The sequence below is a fragment of the Musca autumnalis genome, unplaced genomic scaffold (assembly GCF_047663935.1).
Source record: "Musca autumnalis isolate F117 unplaced genomic scaffold, ASM4766393v1 scaffold_5, whole genome shotgun sequence".
Classification (NCBI taxonomy): domain Eukaryota; kingdom Metazoa; phylum Arthropoda; class Insecta; order Diptera; family Muscidae; genus Musca; species Musca autumnalis.
The window spans coordinates 40,235,839-40,260,935 of record NW_027412088.1 but is presented as its reverse complement, the minus strand read 5'-3'; the positions used below and the strand labels follow the sequence as shown (position 1 = coordinate 40,260,935).

General features: G+C 37.0%; 1 protein-coding gene across 1 annotated transcript; it reads right to left on the bottom strand.

Annotated features, from left to right (window-relative positions):
• Positions 1-1,718: 1,718 nt before the first annotated feature.
• LOC141405725 (phenoloxidase 2-like) lies at positions 1,719-18,906 on the bottom strand. The gene is made up of 4 exons (XM_073990391.1): positions 17,853-18,906; positions 9,773-10,394; positions 2,684-2,922; positions 1,719-2,616 (listed from the first exon to the last, which is right to left on the bottom strand). Exons 1-4 carry the CDS (start codon positions 18,846-18,848, stop codon positions 2,401-2,403), a joined length of 2,073 nt encoding a protein of 690 aa, XP_073846492.1. The 5' UTR covers positions 18,849-18,906; the 3' UTR covers positions 1,719-2,400.
• Positions 18,907-25,097: the final 6,191 nt, after the last annotated feature.

Sequence of the window (25,097 nt, the reverse complement as noted above, 5' to 3'; positions counted from 1 at the left end):
TTTAAATCTTTAAAGAGGATTCAATAAACAATCAATCTACAAAAATATTGGCATTTCAAATCCACAAACTACCTCAGAACTATATAAAATATGAACTAGTCATTCCAGTTGCAAATGTTTTGAGCAGCACTGTATGAATCGTTAGCAGCATTTGATATCTATCCGTAGATGCTAAAATAGTTGCTATATTTATTTTTATTTTCGCGGAAAATCAAAAAATATTGAAGAAATCTTGGAATAAATTTTATTTATTCTAAATCAGAGTCCAAAAAATCTCTAAAAAAATAATTTAAAAATACGTACAAAATCTAGATAACGCGTAAAAAAATGTGAGACCAAAATTATAAAGATCGCGTTTATAACTTGCATATTACAGCAACAACAAAGAACGGAAACTTATTGTTGGAAATTATTTCAAAAATGTATTTTTAGTTAAATACGAAAAATTTGAAAAATAAATGTTGGGAGTTATTCTATTATTTCGCTAAATTTCGATCCAAATGCTGAAGTATTTTGCTTAAACTTCTACGAGAAAAGTAATTAGTCATCGTGAAAGTATATTTGCTTTCTGTGATAAGCAATAGAAATAAGAAGTAGAGAGTAATATTGAAATTACAAGCAAAGAAAAACATAGAAGTTAAAAACCGTATAATTCGCGAATTGGTTTAAATCGGTTGAGGTGCATGAGCTTTTCGGATACAGGGAGTCCATGTCTATCAATAGGCATGGATTTTCCCATGTTTCATTCAGCGGCCAAAGTGTGCCATCAGTTGCATCTTACTATTCAAAAAACCTTCCAGTGGGCAAAAATTAGGCGATGTGCATATGATTATAAGGTGCATCCGATTTCAATGGCCCCCTATTAAAAATACGTCAATATAAATTATTTTAGACAGATTCGTCAAAAACTGCGGATGTGCCACCGCATTCTATTTTGGGATAAATAGGGATATTACTCCTGAATCTTTGTAATTTGTGACACACCTTTTTGGCAAATATTATAATCGCGTATAAAGGATTACATTTATGCAAAAATAATCAAAGAAAATCGCGGTTCAATTCGCGGAATTGTCAAAATATATTTTTGCAGATTTTTCTACTTTCAAGGTATCTATATCCGGCGTTTTAGTGGATAGATTCGACCGCGGAAGAGCTCATTAGATCCGGCATGTAAAAAAACTAAAATCACGCGGGGTTCAGGGGTACCTGTACGACAGTTGTAAAATTATTATCTAGTTGCACCCTCTAATTATAAGAAAAATTCGAAAAACCCAGTTTTCAAAACTTCAAAATGTCAGCATCGATTTTAGGGGATGCAGTGTATATATCGAAAAGTCATACATTAGAACCATGGGGTATTCTTCAGTTCTTTCTTTGAGCTTATGTCTGAATTTTCCGTGGTTTGACCAGAAATCAAGAAAGAACACAAAAAAACTTGTAAACTTCAACACATTTTTACCCATTTTTTAATATTACCACCAACGCAGCTTCCACGAAAATTATTTGTTATGGTCCATATTATGAGATCGTGGCTAAAACACTTCAATTAATATAAATATATTCATATTTTATAAAATATATTAACAGTTCGCGACTTATTAAATGATGAACCTCAACTTCAACGATTGAAAAACTTTTTTGAATATTACCATATATATGTATGGGTCTACGATACGTTACAAACTTTTTGAATATAAAAAATGACTGTAAGAATAACATAAAATTTTTTTATGTACCTTAGGGTGGGGTAATTTGAACACCTTATTGGGCCCTTAACGTTTATGATTCCTGGGATTGTACTGAGCAAAAAATCCACTAGACCATATGTATACTGTGAAAGTCGAGCCTCCCGATTTTGATGTTTTTTATCCACGTTTTTTTGGATATTGTGGTATATAACAGCCAAACCATTGAGATTTTCGATCCAAGAGAATAATTAAGAGCTCTCTAGTACATTGTAAAAGCATTGGAACGCTCCTTCAGGCAATTTTGGCCTTGTGGATAAAAAACTTCAAGTCGAAATCGAGAGGCTCGATTTTCATCGTAAACAAAGGGTCTGGTCTAGTGGACTTTTTTGCTCAGTACAAGCCCAGGAATCAGAAACGCGAAGAGCCCAAAGAAGGTATTTTTGCTTTCATACAAATCGCCCCGGCCTAATGTAGCTATTTTTATTTCAGAAAATATTAATAAAATAATTAAAAAGTTTATGAAGTATGCTTTTGCAAATATTAAATCTATTGCAACACTTCCAATTTTATGTGCTTTTATCTGCAAATTGGATTAAAATGCCGCATTATTTTATAACTATCTTAAATCACTATTCAAATATAATCCAATTCACATATCCATTATCATCGCTATTTGTCTTATGCATTCAATATTTTCGCGTTTTTAATTTCATTATTGTTGACGTTGTACCACCCGATTGGCATCATGTTTAATATTCACATCCACAATACTCATATTTGGTGTTAAGAAATTCGTTAAACGATCCGCACCCTGACGTGGCAGACGATCAAATGGGAAACCCATGGCACGACGATCAGGGTATTTACGATCACGTACTCCACAATAGGATGAAGCATCACTACAGCTACCAACTAGATCTTGATCGACCTAAAAAGAACAGAAATGAATCTCATAGCATACAGGAAATTGTTTTATATGCAGCGAGTGAACATACCCGATCATCTTCATAATTGGATATCATAACGAACAGCTGACAACGTAAACCTTCACCCGGCAAACCCTTGGGTATCAACATGTGCTCAGGCCAGCCACAACCACAGAAATTAAATTCCAATTCTTCTGATGTGTTTGCATTCGGTCGATTTACATCTAAATTACGGAAGGTGCGTTCGAAAGGTATCGTAACACTGGACTCCTCAGAACGACGGCGTATAGTATTCTGTCCCGGATTGACTAAAACAAGACGGAGTATTTATTTGCATCAAATGTATTTTTAGACAATTAAAATAAACAAACAAATGGAGCTAGACGTGTAAAATCAATCAAAGCACAATAATGCGACAAAATATTTCTATGTAACTTTTAATACCCTCCATCACGAATGGATAGTTTTTTGCGAGTAAGTTTTTTATCTTCTGGGAACACAAAATTTCAATTAAAAACCAATTCGGTAGAAAAATTAAAAGTAAGGTTTAAAAAAAAAATCGTAAATGGGGGCACTATTATATGAGGGCTATACCAAAATGGGCAAATTAAGGGTATTTTAACCCAGAAAAAAGGGAAAAAATCTATGTCGTGGTTTTTTAGGCGGCACCCTTCTAATGTGTTTAGTTTTGTTAGATTTTAAGATTGCCAAAGTTTTAGTAACTGGGTTAACACTTGCCACTGGGTTCTCGAGGAATGTTTTGTACCCCCAACGAAGTCTAAATATTAAATACTAAATTTTAGCCACTTCGCACAGTGCAAAATATGAGCACTTTAGCGGAACTTTACGGAAAAGGTGTAGATTCCTAAAATTTTGCACAAATGTTTATTATATTAGTGGACAGTGTGGGGCTCAAATTGGGCCACATAGACCCGCGGTTTCCTGTATCGCTCATGTAACGGTGTCTGCCGTCGTTTTACATTCATTTTTCAATCGATTTTGATGCAAATTGGTATATTGAGTTTTCAGCGGATAGAAAACTTATGTACAAAATATTTTCAATATAGGTTCGCGTTTTGGAATAGCCCCCACATGCCGGGCTCCTTCATATTGGGTATTTTAAAGGTTAAAGACAAAAATTGCAGCCGATTGTGATGCAAATGTAAATTTTAAGATGTGAGCGAATAAAAAACCTCCTCACACAAAAGCTGTCAACATACGTAGGTCCACTTCTGGGTGAAGCCCCACAACCCTACACATCTATTAAGGAGTAAAATGTCAATATTTTTGTTTTCATTTGTATCTATAATGTTTATTGACCCTTTCAGCAGGTCTGTACTATTAATTTTGTTGATAATGTCTTTCAGATCAAGTTCAGGTCTGCACTGCATTACAGCATCTAAAAATGTTGCACTATATGTAAATCACCAACATTTAGAGGTCAAAACTATGAAAAATTGCGAGAGGTTTCTTAATTTTACCGAAATTATCATTGTTAGAATTAGTGAGTCCATTTCTTCAAAACACAGTCAACAATGGCGTTCATTGTCGCGATTACCTCACTTTTGGAAAATGCAACTGAATGAAATTCCCGAAGTCTTTTTAGAAAATCTTGAATATCTCCAAAGACCGCGTGATACCGCAGCAGTTTTATAGCTTTGCGAACAGAGGAGAATCCAATCTTTCATATTATATATATCTTAACACGTGAATGTACGGAACTCACTTTTGAAATGTCCACGGAAAATAAAAAATTATAATTTTGAAAGCCTCAAAAAATCACTTCTTTCCGACTAAAATTGCACGAAAACAATAAGGGTTTGTTGCATTTCTTTAACGTGTAAAATATCATAATTGTTTTGTAAAATATTAAGAAAAATAAATCATGGCATACTGACTTACCATTTGTCCGCACCACTCCATTTTTTTAATGAATCAAAAATACATTTCTTACAAAAAAAAAATTTTTAAACAAAGGTGCAACTTTAAGTGCATTTTTAAGTCGTTTCGCGGAGTATGGACCATTTGCAGTGGAGTACTTAGCTAACGAATTCAATAAAAGTTTAATTAATTTCATGTACTTTGAAAATCCCTTAAAGTTCCACTAAACTTCCCAAATTTCGCACTGTGCTTCGGTGGGATATTGTGGCCGCAACTTTCAAAATACCGAAAATCGGGAGGTTCTGTTATATGGGACCTATATGTAGACGTGAAATTTCTACCAGACATAGATGGGGTTCCAATATGGACTCTATCGGAGAGGACAGATCGGTTACCTTCGACAAAAAATTTCGGTTAACTTCGGTTTAAGACCTGCTTTGCCTTTTGTTGCAGCCACTTGTATTCGCTGCCACCATCAAGACGGTACAAGTTTTTTCAGGGGCAAGTCAATACTGAAAATAGTTTGAAAGCAGTAAATAACCCCAATAGTACCATGTGTATTGGCTGGAGCGCACAATCACTCTCAAACGGATCAGCTTATTCGGTTCAAGATTTGGCCTTCGTAATATTTTGTCCAAACTTAGTTTTTGTTTGTACCTCCCCCACAAAAGTTGAAAAATGTTCGGAAAAATTGTGCGCACGAGTAAAAATTGTGCGGGAGTAACCGATTTGGTATATACTTTGCAAATCGTGAAATTTGAACCAGACTTAGATGAGGTGTTAATATGGAATCTATCGGTTCACTCCTTCGGGTCCACCCACACAAAATTTCGGAGATGTTCAACTTAAGACCTGCTCTCGAACCGCTTTGATTTTTGATGCAGTCACTTGTATTCGCTGCCACCATACTTCCTGAGAAAATAGCCCGAACATTGGATCGCACTATAACTCTTCAACTGATCAACCGATTTGTTCCAACATTTGGCTTCGTATTATTATACCCTCCACCATACGGAGGGTTAATTAAATTTGTCATTCCGTTTGTCACACATCGAAATATTCGTCGGAGACCCTATAAAGTATATATTATTGATCAGCATAAAATTCTATGTCGATTTGACCATGTCCGTCTGTCCGTCCGTCCGTCCGTCCGTCTGTCTGTCTGTTGAGATCAAGACACAGCTCGCAATTTTAAAGACAGAGAGTCAAAATTTGGTACAGAAGTTTTTATTACTTGCTTGGTATTGAAAGTGGGATATATAGTTGGTATTGAAAATGGGATATATCGGTCCACGTTTTGATATAGCCCCCATAGGACGGTACCTCCCGATTTTCGGTATTTTTAAGGTTTTAGCTTCATTATCCTACCAAAATGGCTGAAATTTGGTACGTAGTCTTCTTTAGGGGTATAAAACTTTCCCCCAGAATTTTGTCGGTATCGGTCCACACCTTCATATAGCCCCCATAGAACGGTACCTCCCGATTTTCGGTATTTTTAAGGTTTTAGCTTCATTATCCTACCAAAATGGATGAAATTTGGTACGTAGTCTTCTTTATGGGTACAAAACTTTCCCCCAGAATTTTGTCGGTATCGGTCCACACCTTCATATAGCCCCCATATAACGGTACCTTCCGATTTTCGGTATTTTGAAGGTTTTAGCTTCATTATCACACCGAAATGGCTGAAATTTGGTACTTAGTCTTCTTTAGGGTATAAAACTTTTCCCCAGAACTTTGTCGGTATCGGTCCATGTCTTCATATAGCCCCCATAGAACGGTACCTCCAGATTTTCGGTATGTTGAACGTTGTGGCCTCAATATGCCACCGAAATGGCTGAAATTTGGTATTTAGACTTCGTTGGGGGTACTCAAACTTCCCCTTTAAATTTGTCTTTATAGGTCCACGCCTTCATATAGCCCCCATGGAAAAGTACCTCCCGATTTTTCGTCTTTTGAAGGTTATGTCTTCAGTATTCCACCAAAATGGCTGAAATTTGGTATTTAGTATTCAATGTGATATAAAACTGTTCGCCAGAAATTTGTCTGTATAGGTCCACGGTTTCATAGTGCCCCATTTCTGACTAAAATTCGTCGGTATAAGTCCACGTTTCGATATAGCCCCCATAGAACGGTACCTCCAGATTTTCGTAATATTGAAGATTGTGACGTCAATATCCAACCGAAATGGCTGAAATTAGTTATTTCGTCTTCCAAGAGTTATAAAATATTCCAGAAGAGTATTATTAGTATAGGTACACGTCTTACTATATCCCCATAGAAGCTTACTTCTTACCGAAATATAGGAAATTTGGTATTTAGTCTTCGTTGAGCCTAAAAACTTTCCGTCAGAAATTTGTCGGTATAGATCGACGTTTTGAATGAAATAGCCCCCATAGAATGGTGCCTCACATTGTTTTACCGAAATTGCTGAAATTTGGTATTAAGTCTTCTTCATACACGAAAGGAAACTAATTATTCCATTTTACTTCAATACAACTTGTGGTGGAGGGTATAACAACTTAACGCCGTTCTTACTTGTTTTTTCCAAACTTAGTTCGAAGATGGGCAATATCGATTTTTATAAACTCCACAATACTATGGAGGGTATAATTAAATTTGTCATTCCGTTTGTAACACATCGAAATATTCGTCGGAGACCCTATAAAGTATATATATTCTTGATCAGGGTTAAATTCTAAGTCGATCTGACCATGTCCGTCTGTCCGTCCGTCTGTCTGTTGAAATCGAGATAAAGCTCGCAATTTTTAAGATAGAGCTTTGTGACTTAGTATAGAAGTTTTTATTACTCCTAGGATGTTTGGTATTGCAAACGGGCTATATCGGTCCACGTTTTAGTATAGCCACCATAGAACGGTACCTCCCGATTTTCGGTATTTTCAAGTTTATAGCTTCATTATTCCACCGAAATGGCTGAAATTTGTTGTTTAGTCTTTGTTGGGGCTATACAACATTCTCCCAGAATTTTGTCTGTATAGGTCCACGCCTTTATATAGCCCCCATAGAACGGTACCTCCCGATTTTCGGTATTTTTAAGTTTTTAGCTTCATTATGCCACCGAAATGGCTTAAAATTGGTATTTAGTCTTCGTTGGGGCTACAAAACATTCCCCTAGAATTTTGCCTGTATAGGTCCACGCCTTTATAAAGCCCCCATAGAAAGGTACCTCCCGATTTAGTCTTTGTTGGGGCGACAAAACATTCCCCCGATGTTCGGCATTTTGAGGGTTTTAGCACAATTATCCTACAGAAATGGATAAAATCCCGTTTATATAATTTTTCACCAGAGTGACTTTTCTTCATAGGCAGGTCATGTTCGAAGGTGGTCTATATAGCTGTACCACCCGATTTAAGGTATTTTGAGGATTTAAGGTAAATTTTTGACCGAACTATCTGGAATTTGACATTTGAAATTACCAATGGCGAGGAAATTTCTGCACTAAAAATTGCATGAGATCCCGAAACTTCTTATTGCATTTTAGTTCCGAATATTTTATGGTGGAGGGTATAATGGTTTTTACTTGTTAGTATTTTAAAGGTTTTAGAATCTGCTGTACATACATCGTCCAAATAGAATGACTGTAATATAGTATTTCGGATTGTGAACGGGTAGAAAACGTCGGTGCCCGGACATAACTCCCAAAATGATTTTGAGACTCATGTTCGTAAATGAACTCGGACATAACTCCAAAATTTGTTGGGAGTTATGTCCGCGAACACCTAGCGCACATAACGTCCAAAATATTTTGAAGAACATTTTGCAAGGGTTGAAGTCAAATGAGTTATGTCCGCGAACACCTAGCGCACATAACGTCCAAAATATTTTGAAGAACATTTTGCAAGGGTTGAAGTCAAATATATTGCAAGGCAAAGAAGATTTGGTTCGCGTAGCCGGATTTAGTATATGTGCAAGGGTAGAAGTCTTAAATCACATCTTTAAATTTGAAAACAAAATTATTAAAATTAAAAAAGGGCCAATTGGGAGTTACATATGTCTGCACATATCATCGGACATAAGTTCTAATGGTTTTGGGCGTTACGTCCTACATAAAAGGAGGACATAACTCCCAAAATTGATTTGGGAGTTATGTCCGTTGGGAGTTTTGTCACGACACCGAAAACATCGATAAAAATTGAAAATTCGTATTCCCAGTGGTCAAAAAAATTCTTTTCCAATCGAAAATGATGGATATAAGCCCTGGTAAATACTTTCCTAACAGAAAGAGGACTAATTATTCAGTTAAGAATATCTTATGGTGTAGGGAATAAAAAGCTCGGCTTAGCCTAACTTAACACTTTTTAATTGTTTATACGAGGTCTGATAAACAAAAGCCGTCATTTTACAATCTGTTTTGGGAAAAGGAAAACATAAGCGGAGGGCAAGTCCGGTGAATACGGCGGTTGAGGCATGTTAACAGTTTTGTTTTTGGCCAAAAACTCAAGCGCAAGCATCGATGTGTAAGCTTGTGCGTTATCATTTTGCAAAATCCATTATTGATTTTTAACAATTTAGTGCGTTTCTTATGCGCAAACGGCGCACAACGTCAAGGTAGTATTCCTTATTGACCTTACGCACATGTGGCAATAATTCATGACACATCACGCCATTGCAGTCGAAGAAAACTGTGAGCAAATCCATCTTCTTTGATTCATTTTTTTTTTTATAGTAAAACATCGAATAAATCGACACATCCCCAGAACTTAGCTGATTGGGATATTAATTAGGATTTCTGCATTTCTGACATTCTTTTGTGGAAACCACAGAAACATTTTTTTCGCGTTAATGCGCAAAGTCTTATTCCTACGCCGTCGCAATTTGTTGCCATATCACACTTTGTTGTGTGTGTGGTTAAAATATAATTGACCATATATGTGGTTCTGATAGTATAACGAAACTGAAAGCGTGTGAAAATTGAAATTGCATTTTTCAATGGGAGATAAGCTTATGAGCGCGACAACAATCTGAAATCACAACAATGCAATGAACTCAAAAAGTTATGACATGTAAATATGAGACCTTTTCAATTGCTCAATTTTGAAAGAATTTCATAGGTAATTTGAAGATCACCTAAATATAGGGAAACTTCTCGAGATCTTACAATGCAGTATGCAATTGGCAGATGCAATGTAATGTACGGAGGAATATGAAAGTAAGCAGAAGAAGTTAAAACATTTCAAAATTAAAAATGAAGTCTAACCGGACATCCTCAGCTTGTTTCTAATATACATATGTATCTAGGTCCATTTTCCATATACTTACATGATGCCACAAATCTATCCAATTCCACCATCATTAAACGTTGTTCACTGAATATCATTTGTTGGCCACGTTCATCGTTTTTGGGTCCCAAAAATATCCGCACCGTACCGAAACGTTGAGCACCACTGGCATTTTTCACATTTATCGTATATGTAAATGGTGTATGCTGAAGATGGGTAAAACGTGCAAAAACATTACCCCTTGGCACAAAATCCATGCCACGTGATAAATCCAAATCAGTTTGTTGCCAAAATGTCGTTAAGACATTGGGTTGTCCACCATCACTGGCCACCTGCAAACCCTCTATGGTGATACCATCGTTTTGTAACTGTGGCATGGTGTAGGGTGGTAATTTTCGCTTATGTTCTTGAAAGATGTCATCAATATTTGCGTGCCATTTATAAAATGCTGGATCACGCATTGCCGTTGCTGAATCACCCATAACACCGAACGATTCCAAATGACGATGATCGGGATCGTGGGCAAATGAAATTAGTACATGACCCATATTGTGTATATCTCCATATAGATTTCGATTTGGTGATATAGTGGATGATTCGATCATATTTCCGAGGATGTTTATGCCTTCCTCTTCGGTAAAACGTTGTTGGTTACCACTTTCCTGGAAGGAGAAATACAATAACGAAATAATTTTGGATTGTTAAACGAGTGTACATTAGGGTTAAAATTTGTTTTGCATTTCTTACAAATATCAAAAAATATCACCACATAGCCGTGTAGAGCATTGACGAATATTATGAAATATATATATATAATCTTAAATATCGGACCGTACTACATAAGTATTATAAAAGATTTTCTCCACATAGCTATATTTTAAGCATTTATTTGAATTTAAATGAGGCAAATGTTCAAACATTTAGATCAAAAATTGTGGCCGAATAGACCTTAAAACGTATTTTTGTTATTAGGACAATATTCCACATATGGTAGTGTTGTGGTATTTTTTGGTTATAGTCCTAGTGTACATAAGGGCTATGACATATATGGCTATATCCTAACTGGATTTGTTATGGTAATGATGCAGCTATTTATGTCAATTTCTAGAGTTTATTCCCTAAGTGCCACAGGGGTTACTGTCATCATTGTATTATATTGAACCACGACAAATCGTGCATGTGAGAGCCCTTATAACAACTATATTTTCACTGAACCATAGCCGTAAACCTCTCACGTATCTTCTGTATGAATTTGTACCGAGAAAATATCAATAAGATATTTATAGTGTCAAATCACAACGACAATCTGGATAAAAATTGTAAAATATGGCCTAAAAACAATGGCTGCTAAGAATGTTACACTGCACCCCGGTTAACTACCTTTCATAAAATTCCAAAAAATTGAGGCAGTTATGCGGGAAAGGCAGTTACGAAAATCCCACATAACTACCTCATGTGTGTAGTTGCAAAAATCTCATCTCAGCCTTACAAAAAATGACAACAATTAGAACATAATCGCCAAAAAACAAAACGGTCTATAGTAAAAAAGTCTAAAACTATATAAGTTATATTATTTAATCAATAAGAAATTTAGTCATCAGTGAACATAACACCATAACATAACACTGGACATCTTCATCACAATTCACGTAGTCGTCGAAATTGATTTTCTCATAAATACACCAGTGCGGGTAATAAACCGAGAAAAACATTATTAACTGTTCTTTTTGGGGAACTATTTGACGGGCAAATATCCGAATTGGGTACTTATAGAAAAGTAGTTAAACGGGACAGTTTGAACCCATTTGTATGAAAAAAACTTTGGGGATTCAGATTGTGAGGCAATTAAACGGGAATGGCTGTTAAGCAGAGAGGTAAATAAGCGGGGTGCAGTGTATATGTTATGGTTACAGATTTCTTTTATTCAGAGACTCATAGTGAAATTTGATTTGGAACGTTTTTCCTTTTTATCATATCCCCAAATAGTGAAGGATTTTGTTAGATTTTGATCCAGTATGGAATTATGTAAAATTAACAGTCCAAAATAAAAACAAATAATTTCATTCTAAAATATATAAATTTGTAATCTAATTTTCTTAAGAAAATAGTATACCTAGATGTATATTTTATTCTGAAACTTATAATGAAATTTTGTGTAAAATTTTTCTTCTTTTGACACTTTTCACCTAGAACCAAGTTTCGTATTACGTTCATGTATCAAATCGAAAGAAAAAGGAAAAAACTTGTTTTTCATTTTTAAAGATTCCTGGCGATTATATAAGATTTACAGATTTGGTGTATTCTGAGACCTATAGTAAAATTTTATGACAAACAAATTGGATCAGTCGAAAATGTTCCGAAAATTTGTGTGCACGATAACTCTTAAAGGGAGTAGTGTTTTTGGTCTATACTTTGCACATCGTGAAATTTCTACCTGACTTAAAAGAGGTTCCAATATGGACTCAATCGGTCCACTACTTTGGGTACCTCCCACACGAAATTTCGGAAAAGTTCAGTTTAGGACCAGCTCGCAAATTTGTTGTAACAACTTGTATTCACTGCCCCCATACGACGGTACAAGTTTCATTAAGGGTAAATTCACACTTTCTGAGAAAATAGCATGAAATGTGCAAAAAACCCCTGTTACACCGTGTGTAGTGATTGGAACACAAGATAACTCTCGAACGGATCTGCCGGTTCGGTCCAAAATTTGGCCTTCGTAATATTTTGTCCAAACTTAGTCCTCCAGGTACCTCCCTAAAAAACTTCAAAAATGTTCGAAAAAATTTTTCGCATGATAACTCTTGAAGGGAATGACCTATTTGGTTCATACTTTACACATCCTAATATATCAACCAGATATAGATCAGGTTCGAATACGGACTATATTTGTCCACTACTTCGGGTACCTCCCACACAAAATTTCGGATAAGTTCACTTTAAGATCTGCTCTCGAATCGCTTTGATTTTTGTTGAAGCATCTTTCATTCGCTACCTCAATTACGACGTAAAACGATTTTTTTTCAGGGGCAAGTCTATACTTTTTGAGAAAACAGCCCGAAAGGTGTAAGAAAACCCTATGGCACCATATGTAGTGGTTGGAGAGTACGATATCTCTCGAATCGATCGACCGATTTGGCCGTCATATTTTGTCCAAACTTAGTTTCTGTTCTAAGATGGGCAATACCGCTCCACAACTTCCGGTACTTCCCCCCAATGTCACTCATATATCTCTTGAACGGGCAACCAATTTGGTCAAAACTTTGACTCTCCTAATATTTTGCCCAAATTTAGTTTAACTTCTAAAATGTTCCATATCGGTCTACTCCTTAGGTTACCTTCCCCACAAAAGTTCAACATTTGTGTCCACGTGCAGTTTAGGGTCTGTTCGAAGATGTTTTGGAAATGTACACCGATGCTGTATACCGATACCTTTGATCGGAGGGGACTGTCGAATGCTGCTTTATAATCGACAAAAAGGTGGTAGGTGTCGATCTGCATCTCTTGGGTCTTCTCCAGGATTTGCCGCAGGGTAAACATCTGGTCAATGGTGGACTTGCCAGGTCTAAAGCCACATTGGTATGGTCCAATTATTTCGTTGACCATTGGCTTTAGTCGTTCGCACAATATCGCTGACACTATCTTATATGCAATAGGGAGAAGACTTATGCCCCTATAGTTGGAGCATACAGTCTTATCTCCCTTCTTGTGCACAGGATACTCAGGTTCCAATCGTCGGGTACTCGTTCTTCCTGCCAGATGGTGCTAACTAGCTGATGAATACACCTTATCAGCGTGTCGCCACCGGTTTTGAACAGCTCGGCTGGTAAGCCATCGGCCCCTGCTGCCTTATTATTCTTCAGCCGATTTATTGCTGTATTTACCTCATCTTGGCTGGGCGGTAAAAATTCAATACCATCTGTGGACTGTGGTATCTTCGTCGTCTTCGCTGCTATTGGATACCAACAGATTTGAAAAATGTTCTTTCCATATCCTGAGTACACTATCTGTATCAGTTACCAAATTACCTTGCTGGTCTCTACAGGAGGATGTGCCTGTACCAAAGCCATCAGTTTGATACTTGACTCTTTGGTAGAATTTTCGGACTTCATTCTGGCTCCTGTACATCTCGATTTTTTCACACTCCCGCTTTTCCATCTCTCTCTTTTTCCTGCGGAAAAGACGTTTCTCTTCTCCCCTTTTCTCCCTGATTGTAAAGTAGCCTTATATGCAGCATTTTTCTCTTCGGCGGCAGCACGACACTCCACATCATACCATGGATTCCTTGGTGGAGGTCTCTGGTATCCAAGTATGGATTTTGCGGCTGTTTGCATGGAGTGGGCAATGCTTTGCCATTGCGCTGATATGTTATCGGGATGAGGAGTGCTTTGATTAAGCAATTGGGCTAGTTGAGTGGAATATGCTGTGGCTATCAGTTGTGATTGCAGCTTACCGATGTCTAACTTTCGTGTTGTGTCTGTTCGTACTTTGTTTGCTACGTTTAAGCGGGTGCGTACCTTTGCTGCAACAAGATAGTGGTCCGAATCAATGTTTGCGCCTCGGAACGATCGTACATCCAACACGCTCGATGAATGTCTTCCATCTATCACAACATGATCAATTTGGTTTCTTGTTTTCTGATCTGGAGACAGACAGGTGCCCTTATGAATATCGAGATGATTAAATCTGGTACTGCTAACTACCATGTTTTTTGCAGCTGCAAAGTCTATCAGCCTCATACCATTGTCAGATGTTTCACTGTGGAGACTGAATTTCCCGACTGTTGGGCCAAATATATTCTCCTTTCCAATTTGGCATTAAAATCGCCTAGAATGATTTTAATGTCATGGGCAGGGCAACGGTCATATGTTTCTTCTAAGCGCTCGTAAAATATATCTTTGGTCTGTTCGTCCATTTCTTCAGTGGGAGCATGAGCGCAAATAAAGCTGATGTTGAAAAATTTAGCTTTTATTCGAATTGCAGCAAGTCTTTCATTCACTGGGGTGACTCACTGAAGTGACTAGTGGGCGCGATATCGAAAAAAGACTCCCAAAATAAGAACCACTTCCATATTTGACTATATCGATCCATTCCTTTAAGTACCTTCTCCGTACCACTTTTGAACTTTAATCCTAATATACATTTTTGTCGGCAAGTTAAAATGCCCAAAAAGGACCACAACATTTTGTAAAGACCCTGTCCGTAGATGAAAGTTTTAATGCACATAGGCTGAGGGTATATCTCTGTCGGCAAAGCCGACTGATACTTTCTTACTTGTTAGCGAAAATGTTTCGTAACCACTGAGGACCTCAAATGTCAAAGTAGCTGTATGTAGTTCGGTTAAAAATAGTATCTAAAATCCTCATAATACCGAAACTCGGGAAGTGGGGGCTATACCACAACAAGAACCTATGCTGACGATTTTTGATGGTGAACTTTCGTGACCGCTCAAAACCTCAAATGTCAAATTACAGATTGTTCGATTAAAATTGTAACTAAAATCCTCAAGATACCAATAATCTGAAGGTAACATTATATGGGGGCTATACCCAAACATGGACCTATGTTGATGATTTTTGATGGAGAATTTTCGTTACCACAGAGAACCTCAAATGCCAAATTACAGCTTGTTCGGGTAAAAATTTTAATTAAAATCCTCAAAATACCAAAAATCTGGAGGTACCGTTATATGGGGGCTATACCAAAACATGGACCTATGTTGACGATTTTTAGTGAAACAGTTTCGTGACCACGGAGGACCTCACCTGTCAAATTACAGCTAGTTAGGTTAAAAATTTTAACTAAAATCCTCGAAATACCGCAAATTGGCAGGTACCGTTATATAAGGGTTGTACCAAATTATAGGACCATAATTGTTGACTATTTTTAGTGAAAAACTTTCGCGACCGCTGAAAACCTCAAGTGTCAATTTGACAGCTTGTTTGGTAAAAATTATAGTTGAATTCCTCAAAATACTAAGAATCGGGAGGTACCGTTATATGGGAGCCATACCAAAACATGGTTTCATGCTGACGATTTTTGGTGGAGAACTTTCGCGACCTCTGAGAACCTTAAATGTCAAATTACAGCTAGTTAGGTTAACAATTGTAAGTAAAGTCCTCAAAACACCGAAAATCGAGAGGTACCATTATATGGGGGCTATTCCAAAACATGGACCTATGTTGACGATTTTTGGTGAAGAAGTTTCGTCACCACCAGGAACCTCAAATGCCGAATTACAACTAGTTCGGTTAAAAATTGTAACTAAAATTCTCAAAATACCGAAAATCAGGAGGTATCGTCATACGGGGGCTATGCCAAAACATGGACCTATGTTGACGATTTTTAGTGAAGAAGTTTCGTGACCACGGAGGACCTCAAATGTCAAATTACAGCTTGTTTGGGTAAAAATTGTAATTAAAATCCTTAAAAAACCAAAAATCGGGAGGTACCGTTATATGGGGGCTATACCAAAACATGGACCAATGTTGACGATTTTTCGTGGAGAAATTTCGTGACCACTGAGAACCTCAAATGCCAAAATACAGCTAGTTCAGTTAAAAATTGTAACTAAAATTCTCAAAATACCGAAAATCAGGAGGTACCAATATATGGGGGCTATACCAAAACATGGACCTATGTTGACGATTTCTGATGGAGAAGTTTCGTGACCACTGAGAACCTCAAATGTCAAATTACAACTTGTTCGGGTAAAAACTGTAAATTAAATCGTCAAAATACCGTTATATGGGGGTTATACCAAAGCATGGACCAATGTTGACGATTTTTAGTGGAGAAGTTTTGTGACCACTGAGAACATCAAATGTCAAATTACAACTAGTTCAGTTAAAAATTGTAGTTAAAATCCTCAAAATACCGAAAATCGGGAGGTACTGGGGCTATACTAAAACATGGACCAATGTTGACGATTTTTGGTGCAGAACTTTCGAGACCGCTGAGAACCTCAAATGCCAAATTACAGCTAGTTCGGTTAAAAATTGTAACTAAAATCCTCAAAATACCAAAAATGGGGGCTATATCAAAACATGGGCCTATGTTGAAGATTTTTTGTGGAGATGTTTCGTGACCACTGGGTATAAAACTTTCCCACGAAAACTTGTCGGTACATGTCCCCGTCTTAGTATAGCCCCCATAGAATGGCACCTCCCTATTTCCGGAATTTTGAAGGTTGTGGCGTGGCCTCAATATTCCACCGAAATGGCTGAAATTTGGTATTTGGTCTTCACTTGTGGTATAAGGCGTTCCATATGAAATTTGTCGGTATAAGTCCATGCCTTCATATAGAACGGTACCTCCTGATTTTCAGTATTTTGGAGGTTGTTGCCACAATAATCCACCGAAGTGTCTGAAATTTGGTATTTGGTCTTCATTTTTTCATATTTTCCTATTTTACCTCCCTATTTTCGTAATTCTGAAGGTTGTGACGTCTATATCCTGTCCAAAGACCGAAATTTGTTATTTAGTCTTCCACTGGTTTATCAAATATTCCAGAAGAAAATTATCAGTGTAGGTCCCGGGTTACTATAGAAGCGTACCTCTTGATTTTCGAGTTTTTTAAGGCTTTACCAAAATGTCGGAAATTCGGTTTTAGTTTTCTTTGAGTCTAAAAACTTTCCGCCAGAAATTTGTAGGTATAGATCGACTTTTTGATATAGCCCCCCATTGAACGGTACCTCCAGAATTTTTGTATTTTGAAGGTTAGCCACATTGTTTTACTGAACTTGCTGAAATTTTGCATTTAGTCTTTATCATAAACGAAAGGCCTGGCCAAACTTAACGCCGTTCTCAATTTTTTTTATTTATATTTTTGACAAAAGTGTTCACGATATTTTTATGATTTATAAAGAAAATTTTGAAAAACAAATGTTATGTAACCGAATAACCTTATAATTAAGGTTTTACGTAATCTTATGTAGAAACCCATCAAGCTATGAAACAGGGATATGAAGTTGTTAAAACCTCAAAACCCTAGTGTACATATCTCGTCGTTAAAGTGCCATGCAGAAAAATCTATATAAGAACCACTTAGTAGTCTTTCTTTTTCTTTCTGTGGGTCTAAACCCGAATACCTTACATCATTCTAAAAAACTTATACTTACATCCACAGCGTAGCCCATATGAATCGCTTCCATAATCAGATTACGCCATCTTTCCAAATCGTTAATATCAACACTAATTTGATCACTTTCACGCTTTAAATCACTCAACTTGATATTATTGAAACGTGGTGGCCACGATCTGCTCGCCACAAGAGAATCCATTTTGGGAAAATATCCCTCTGAGATAGGCTCACGGAAATTATTGAATCTTGCCACACGCGGTAAATTATTACTAAAACGTTCCATATTATAACGAGCCATTATCTGTTCATGCATATAATAGAATAATTCACCACGACGATCTTTATCGACAATACTACGTTGCCCGGCTTCGAAGGGATACACCAAATGCCAGTGCCAATGATGCAAATTAATTCCCATATCTTCACGGAAATACCATAGACGATGTTCAGGATCCAAATCGGAGGCTGTATAATCACGTGGTACAATAATTGGCATACGTGATCCTTCCGGAACTACATTGGCCTCTTCCCGCACCTTACGAAATACCTTAGAGTCTACATATTTCTCGGGGAAAGATTGTGCAAATGAGGGTAAATCCAAACCTTGGGTATCGGGACGATGTAACAGTGCCACCGACAAGGCATAGTTAAACAAAAATGGATTAACACGATCACGGGCATACACTGCAACACTTTGCAAATCCTCAATACTTCTTAGACCGACAAAAATATCAATTAAACGTCCAGCAATACGACGATGACGTGGAATAAAAAGTGAAAATTGTTCGTCACGAGCCAAAGACATGGGAATACGCAAATCAGGCAAAGTGATATCACGCACGGGAACTCTTTGTTCAGCCTTCTCACCAAAACGACTTTGCACTTCGTTACCAATTGGACGATAACGATCGGTTAGAAATTTATCCGGAACATCGAAAACTGTTGGAGTTTTACCCTTTTCCATAAACACAGGCTCGGTGGGCTTGTCGAATAGCAGTAAAAGGTTTTTCTTGTCAGCCGTTGATCGAGACATCTTTATGGAAATTTTCTATTAAGAGGTAGATTTTAGAGTTCCGTAATTGCACTGTTGCAATAAAATGCATTTTACATGGCTATTTATACTAAATTTCAAGCTTACATTGGAAAACATTATATTGCAAAATTTTATCGTAACTGTGCGGTTTCGGTTTTACAAGTGGCACACTGCACTTTTGTAAAATGATAAATGTGTGATCCAGAAAACTAACATTTTACAAAGTTTATCAGATTGAAAACTACAGTCAAACTTCTCTATAAGGTAGCACGTGGGGACCGACGAATTACTATAGGGAAATTACTTATAGGGAAAACTCGTTATGGACATATTATTTTGTTTGATAACACTGTGACACAAAATGGAGGTGAAAATCGGGGACAGAGATAACTCCTTTTAGGTATGAAAGCCCTTGGTGAGTATATTAAGAACCCGAAGAACAGATCCGCCATGAGTCGAACTTCTGAGTTATGGCGTGATGAAGTTTCTGCTGAAAAACCTATAAGGCATCTGAAATTAACGTTATATCTTTATTAACTGTTGTTTTAGCTTATTTACGAGATGACATATGTCTTCAGTCAAATCGAATGAGGATTATTTTCGTAGAGCATTTTGAACTTCTAGCTCGCTTTCTTCAATGTTCTTTTCGTGTCTTATTTTTTGTTTTTCAGGTACGGCTCTCACTGATAAAATATTTCTGATCCGTTATTACACAATAAAGTGCGCCTATGTTTCCGTGCTTTTCATGCCATGCGATATCTTCTAATTCAAAGCCCTTGATGTTGACATGAAGCATTCGGCGGTGTTTTTTTTTGGACCTGTAGATGTCCGCAGCTAATGAAACTGGGTAGAACCCATCGATTTGCATCCACTTTTCTGAGATAAAATATCAATTGTTGTATTGGAAAGGTAGAAATTTGAGTTATCTTTACCATATTTTCTCTGTTTCGGACTCATAAACCTAATTCAGTATACAATTTTGACTTTATAAATTGTTTCTACCGATTTCTTCATATGAATATTTTTGGAGCTCTAAGCATCGATTTTCATCAAATTCCAAGACCATAATACAAATTGTTGCACAATATTTTTTGGCAATCAATATAATTATAAATAGTTTTTTGTAAAAGTTTGCCACATTTGACAACGGATTTGTGTAAATTCTTAGGGTGGTTCTATCCTGGCAATGGTTCACCACATGCTAATATTTTGAAATTTTTTCATAAAGCGAGTAAAAAGTACCGTTATAACGCATATGTGAGACATGTAAGGTATTGAAAATATCGGCTACTGTGCTACAACCCTTTCTTTAATCCCATTTCGATAGGGCTGGCGGTTTCCAAGCAAAATCGCAAAAGCCCTAAAAATGTAAACCTTTACCGCGATTTATTTGAAAATCCCTCCTGCGACTTTTTTGTTTTTTTGATTTCTCTCATCTACGAACATTGTAGTTTCAGAAACTTCCCAGGTGTAATCCCCTTTCATTTAAATTAATTAAGGCGCACCGTGGCTATATCAAAACATCGATCTATACCTACAAATTTCTGGCGGAAAGTTGTTAGATAGACTCAAAAAAGACTAAATACCAAATTTCCGATATTTCGGTAAAACCTGCAAAATACCGAAAATCAAGATGTACGCTTCTATGGGGGATATAGGAACCCACGGACCTATACTGATAATTCTCTTATGGAATATGTTATAACCCCATGGAAGACTAGATAACAAATTTCTGACTTTTGGTGGGATATGGACGTCACAACCTACGAAAATCGGGAGGACCTATACCGACGAATTTCGGTCAGAAAGGCTTTTACCTCCAACAAAGACTAAGGTTCTGTGGCCAGAACCTTCAAAATACCGAAAATCGGGAGGTACCGTTCTATGGGGGCTATATGAAGTCGTGGACCTATACCGACACATTTCAGGGATAAAGCTGTATACCCCCCACGAAGTCTAAGTAGCAAATTTCAGCCATTTCGGTGCGATAATGAGGCTAAAACCTTCAAAATACCGAAAATCGGGTGGTACCGTTCTATGGGGCCTATATGAAGACGTCGACCTATAACGTCAAATTTCTTATGCAACGTTTAGTACCCCAAATGAAGACCAAATACCAAATTTTCAGCCATTTCTGAAGAATATTGAGGCCACAACCTTCAAAATACGGAAAATCGTTAGGTACGTTCTATGGGGGTTATATGAAGGTACATGCCGACAAATTTCATATGAAGCCCAAATATCAGCCATTTCGGTAGATTATTATGGCCACAACCTTCAAAATACCGAAAATCGGGAGGTACCGTTCTATGGGGGCAATGTGAAGGCGTGGGCCTATACCGAAAAATTTCTGGGAAAGTTGTATATCCCCACCGAAGACTAGGTACCAACTTTCAGCCATTTCGGTGTGATAATGCGTCTAAAACCTTCAAAATACCAAAAATCGGTGGTACCGTTCTATGGGGGCTATATCAAAACGTGAATCGATATAGCCCATTTGCAATCCTAGGAGTAATAGGAACTTCTATACCGAATAACAAAGCTCTATCTTAAAAATTGAGAGCTGTATCATGATTTCAACAGACGGACAGACTGGCATGGTTACATCGACTTAGAATTTTACCCTGATCAAGAATATATACTTTATAGGGTCTCCGATGAATATTTCGATGTGTTACAAACGAAATGACAAATTTAATTATACCCTCCAAAAATCGGGAGGTACCGTTATATGAGGGCTATACCAAAACATGGACCTATGTTGACAATTTTTGGTGGAGAATTTTCATAAGCACTGAGAACCTCAAATGTTAAATTACAGTTAGTTTGCTTAAAAATGTTAGCTAACTTCCTCAAAATACCGAAAATCTGGAGGTACCGTTATATGGGGTGGTGAAGTTTTGTGGCCATAGGGAACCTTAAATATTAAATTACAGCTAGTTCGGTAAAAATTGTGACTTAAATCCTCAAAATACCGAAAATCAGGAGGTACCGTTATATGGGGACTATATAAAACCATGGACCTATATCCATAATTTGTGAAATATACATTGTTTGGTCACTAGGAACCCTAAATGCCAAATTATAGCTAATTCGGTCAGAAAATATCACTGAAAATGTAAATATACCTGAAATCGGGCGGTACCGTTATATGGGGGCTATACCAAAACGTGGACCGATATAGCCTATCTTCGAACTTGGCGTGCCTGCAAACACAAGACGCATCTTTCCAAAATGTCATCGTTCTTTCTCCATTTTCTTGGATGCTAGAATGATTACAATAGACGGAACGAGATGGACAGGTCAACTCCGAATTTTACTCTGATCAAGAATATATATACTTTATAGGGTCGCAAATGATTATTTCAATGCATCACAGACGGAAAAAATACCAACTTAGTATGGAGGGTATAGGACTTATTTTTTATACCCTCAGCATTTATGATAACCAGCAAAATGTGACTCATCTAAATAACGGTTTTAGACCCCAAGTATGTTGGACGAAATGTGTTTCAGACAATTTGGAGTCGATTTAGCTATGTCCGTCCGTCTGTCTGTCTGCCTGGCTGGTGCGCACGATAACTCTCGAACGGATGAGCCGATGTGGTCCAAAACTTGGCTTTCGTAATAGTTTGTCCAAACTTAGTTTAATTTCGAAGATGGGTTATATCGGTCCACTCCTTCCGGTACCTCCCCCACAAAAGTTCGAAAATGTTCGGAAAATTTGTGTGTACGATAGCTCTTGAAGGGAGTAACCGATTTGGTCCATACTTTCCAAATCGTGAAATTTTTACAAGGCATATATAACGTTCCAATATGGACCCTAACGGTCCACTCCTTCGGGTATCTCCCACGCAAAATTTCGGTAAAGTTCAGTTTAGGACCTGCTCTCGGATCATTTTGATTTTTATTGTAGCAACTTGTGTTCGCTGCCCCCTTTTCGAAGGTACACGTTTTATCAGTGGCAAGTCCATACATCCTGAGAAAATAGCCAGAAAGTTGTAAAAAGTCCCCAAAGGCGCAATGTGTAGTGGTTGGAGCGCACGATAACTCTCTAACGGATCTACCGATTCGGTCTAAAATTTGGCCTAATATTTTGTCTAAACTGAGTTTAAGTCCGAAGGTGAGTCATATCGGTCCATTCCTTTAGTTACCCCTCCCACAAAATTCGAAAATATTCGGAAAATTTGTGTCCACGATAACTCCTGAAGGCAGTAACGGATTTGGCCCATACTTTGTACATCGTAATATTTCTACGAGACATCGATCAGGCTTGAATATGGACTATATTTGTCAACTCCTTCAGGTACCTCTCACACAAAATTTCGGAAAAATTAATTTTAAGGCCTGCTTTCGAATCGCTTTTACTTTTGTTGTAACAACTTGTATTCACTGCCTCCATGACGACGGTGCAATTTTTTTCAGGGGCAAGTCCATACTACCTGAGAAAATAGCCCAAAAGCTGTAAAAATCCCTATGGCACTATGCATACGATAACTCTCGAACGGATCACCTGATTCCGTCCAAACTAAGGTTGAAGATTGGCACTGTCGGTGCGCAGTGCCCCAAAAGTTAAAAAATGGATGTCCTAATATTTTCTGCAACTTTGGAAAATTATACCGATGCTATTCTTTGTGGTCCTGTTTAAGCGATATTATGTTTTTCGTGTGCAAGTCCATGCTTCCTCACATCGTGGCCCAAAACCTCTAAGTTATACGGTGACCAACTAAAATGACTGGTGGGCACAAAATCTATCAAAAGGAATGAATCTTAAAATAAGGTTAACTTCCAAAATGGACTTTGTCCGTCCATTCCTTCAAGTACATCCTGCGTAACACATTTGAGCTTCAAACCAAATTTATTTATTTTTTTTTTTTTTTTTTTTGTTGGAAAATTTCAAAATGGGCTAGATTCCGTAGATTCGATATTGTAAATAGATGGACGTTTCAATTCACACGCTGAGGGTATATCACTGTCGGCAAAGCCGACTGATACTTTTTTACTTATTTGTTGAAGCAACTTGCATTCGCTGCTTCAATTACGACACTAAAAGTTTTTTAAGGGTAAGTCCATACTCCTTGAGAAAACAGCCCGAAAGTTGTAAAAAACCCTTATGGCATCATATGTAGTGGCTGGAGTGATCGATCCGAATACTGCGTTCATACACACTTTGGATATTATAATATTTCTTCGATTATTAGATGAAATTCGAAGGTGGTGCTTATAGGTCCACTCCTTCCGATACTTCCCCCACAAAAGCTCGAAAATATTCGCTAAAACGGTACGCGCGATTTCTCATAGACGTAGCAATCGATTTGGTCCAAACTTTGGATCTCTAAATATTGTCGAAACTTAGTTTATGTTTAAATTTGGGCCCTATCTGTCCAATCCTTGTGGTACCACCCACACAAATGTTCAAAATTTTTGTGTGGTTAAGGGTCTGTTCAAAGATCTTTAGGACATTTTTACCGAATGTTTTCCTAGTGGCCCTGTTTACAGCGATATAATGTTTTTCGTAGGCTAGTGTGATAAAAAGGCCCTATCTCTCGTTATCCCCGCAAATTTTCGAGTTTTAATCCTATCTAAACTTTTTTCTGTTCATACGCACAAAATTTTGAAAATCCCCCCGAATATATAAGTTTTTTTTTTTTTGAAAAAAAGGATTTCAATCCACACAGGCTGAGGGTATATCTCTGTCGGCAAAGCCGACTGATACTTTTTTACTTGTTTTTTTTTATTATTAAATCGCGAAAATTGCACCCAAGCTGAAAAAAGAAACAACAAATATAAAAAAATATTTTTTTTTTATTTGGACCAATATTAAAGGATTTTTGTGAGTATAAAAAATGTGAAAATATACTGAAATCAGATAAGGAAATCCAAAACCACCTTTTAAAAAAGTCCGATTTCACTCAGAATTCCACATTATACTTCATGTGGTCGCAAGTAATTATTTCAATATATCACAAACGGAAAAACGAACTTAATATCCCCTTCATGCTATGTTGCAGGGTATAAAAAAGGTCATAGCTTCATTATAAATATGTTATAAATTAAATATCTCATTAATTTATGTTCAATAATATGTTATTTATTTAATTGTTCATCAATTTCATTTTGTTTTTGTTAAATAAATTACAATAACATGCCGCTACTTATAACATACATTGATTGATATATGATAAATATATATAATATCTTCTTATGTGTATATATAATGTACTCTGTTTATTTAATATCATTTAATTG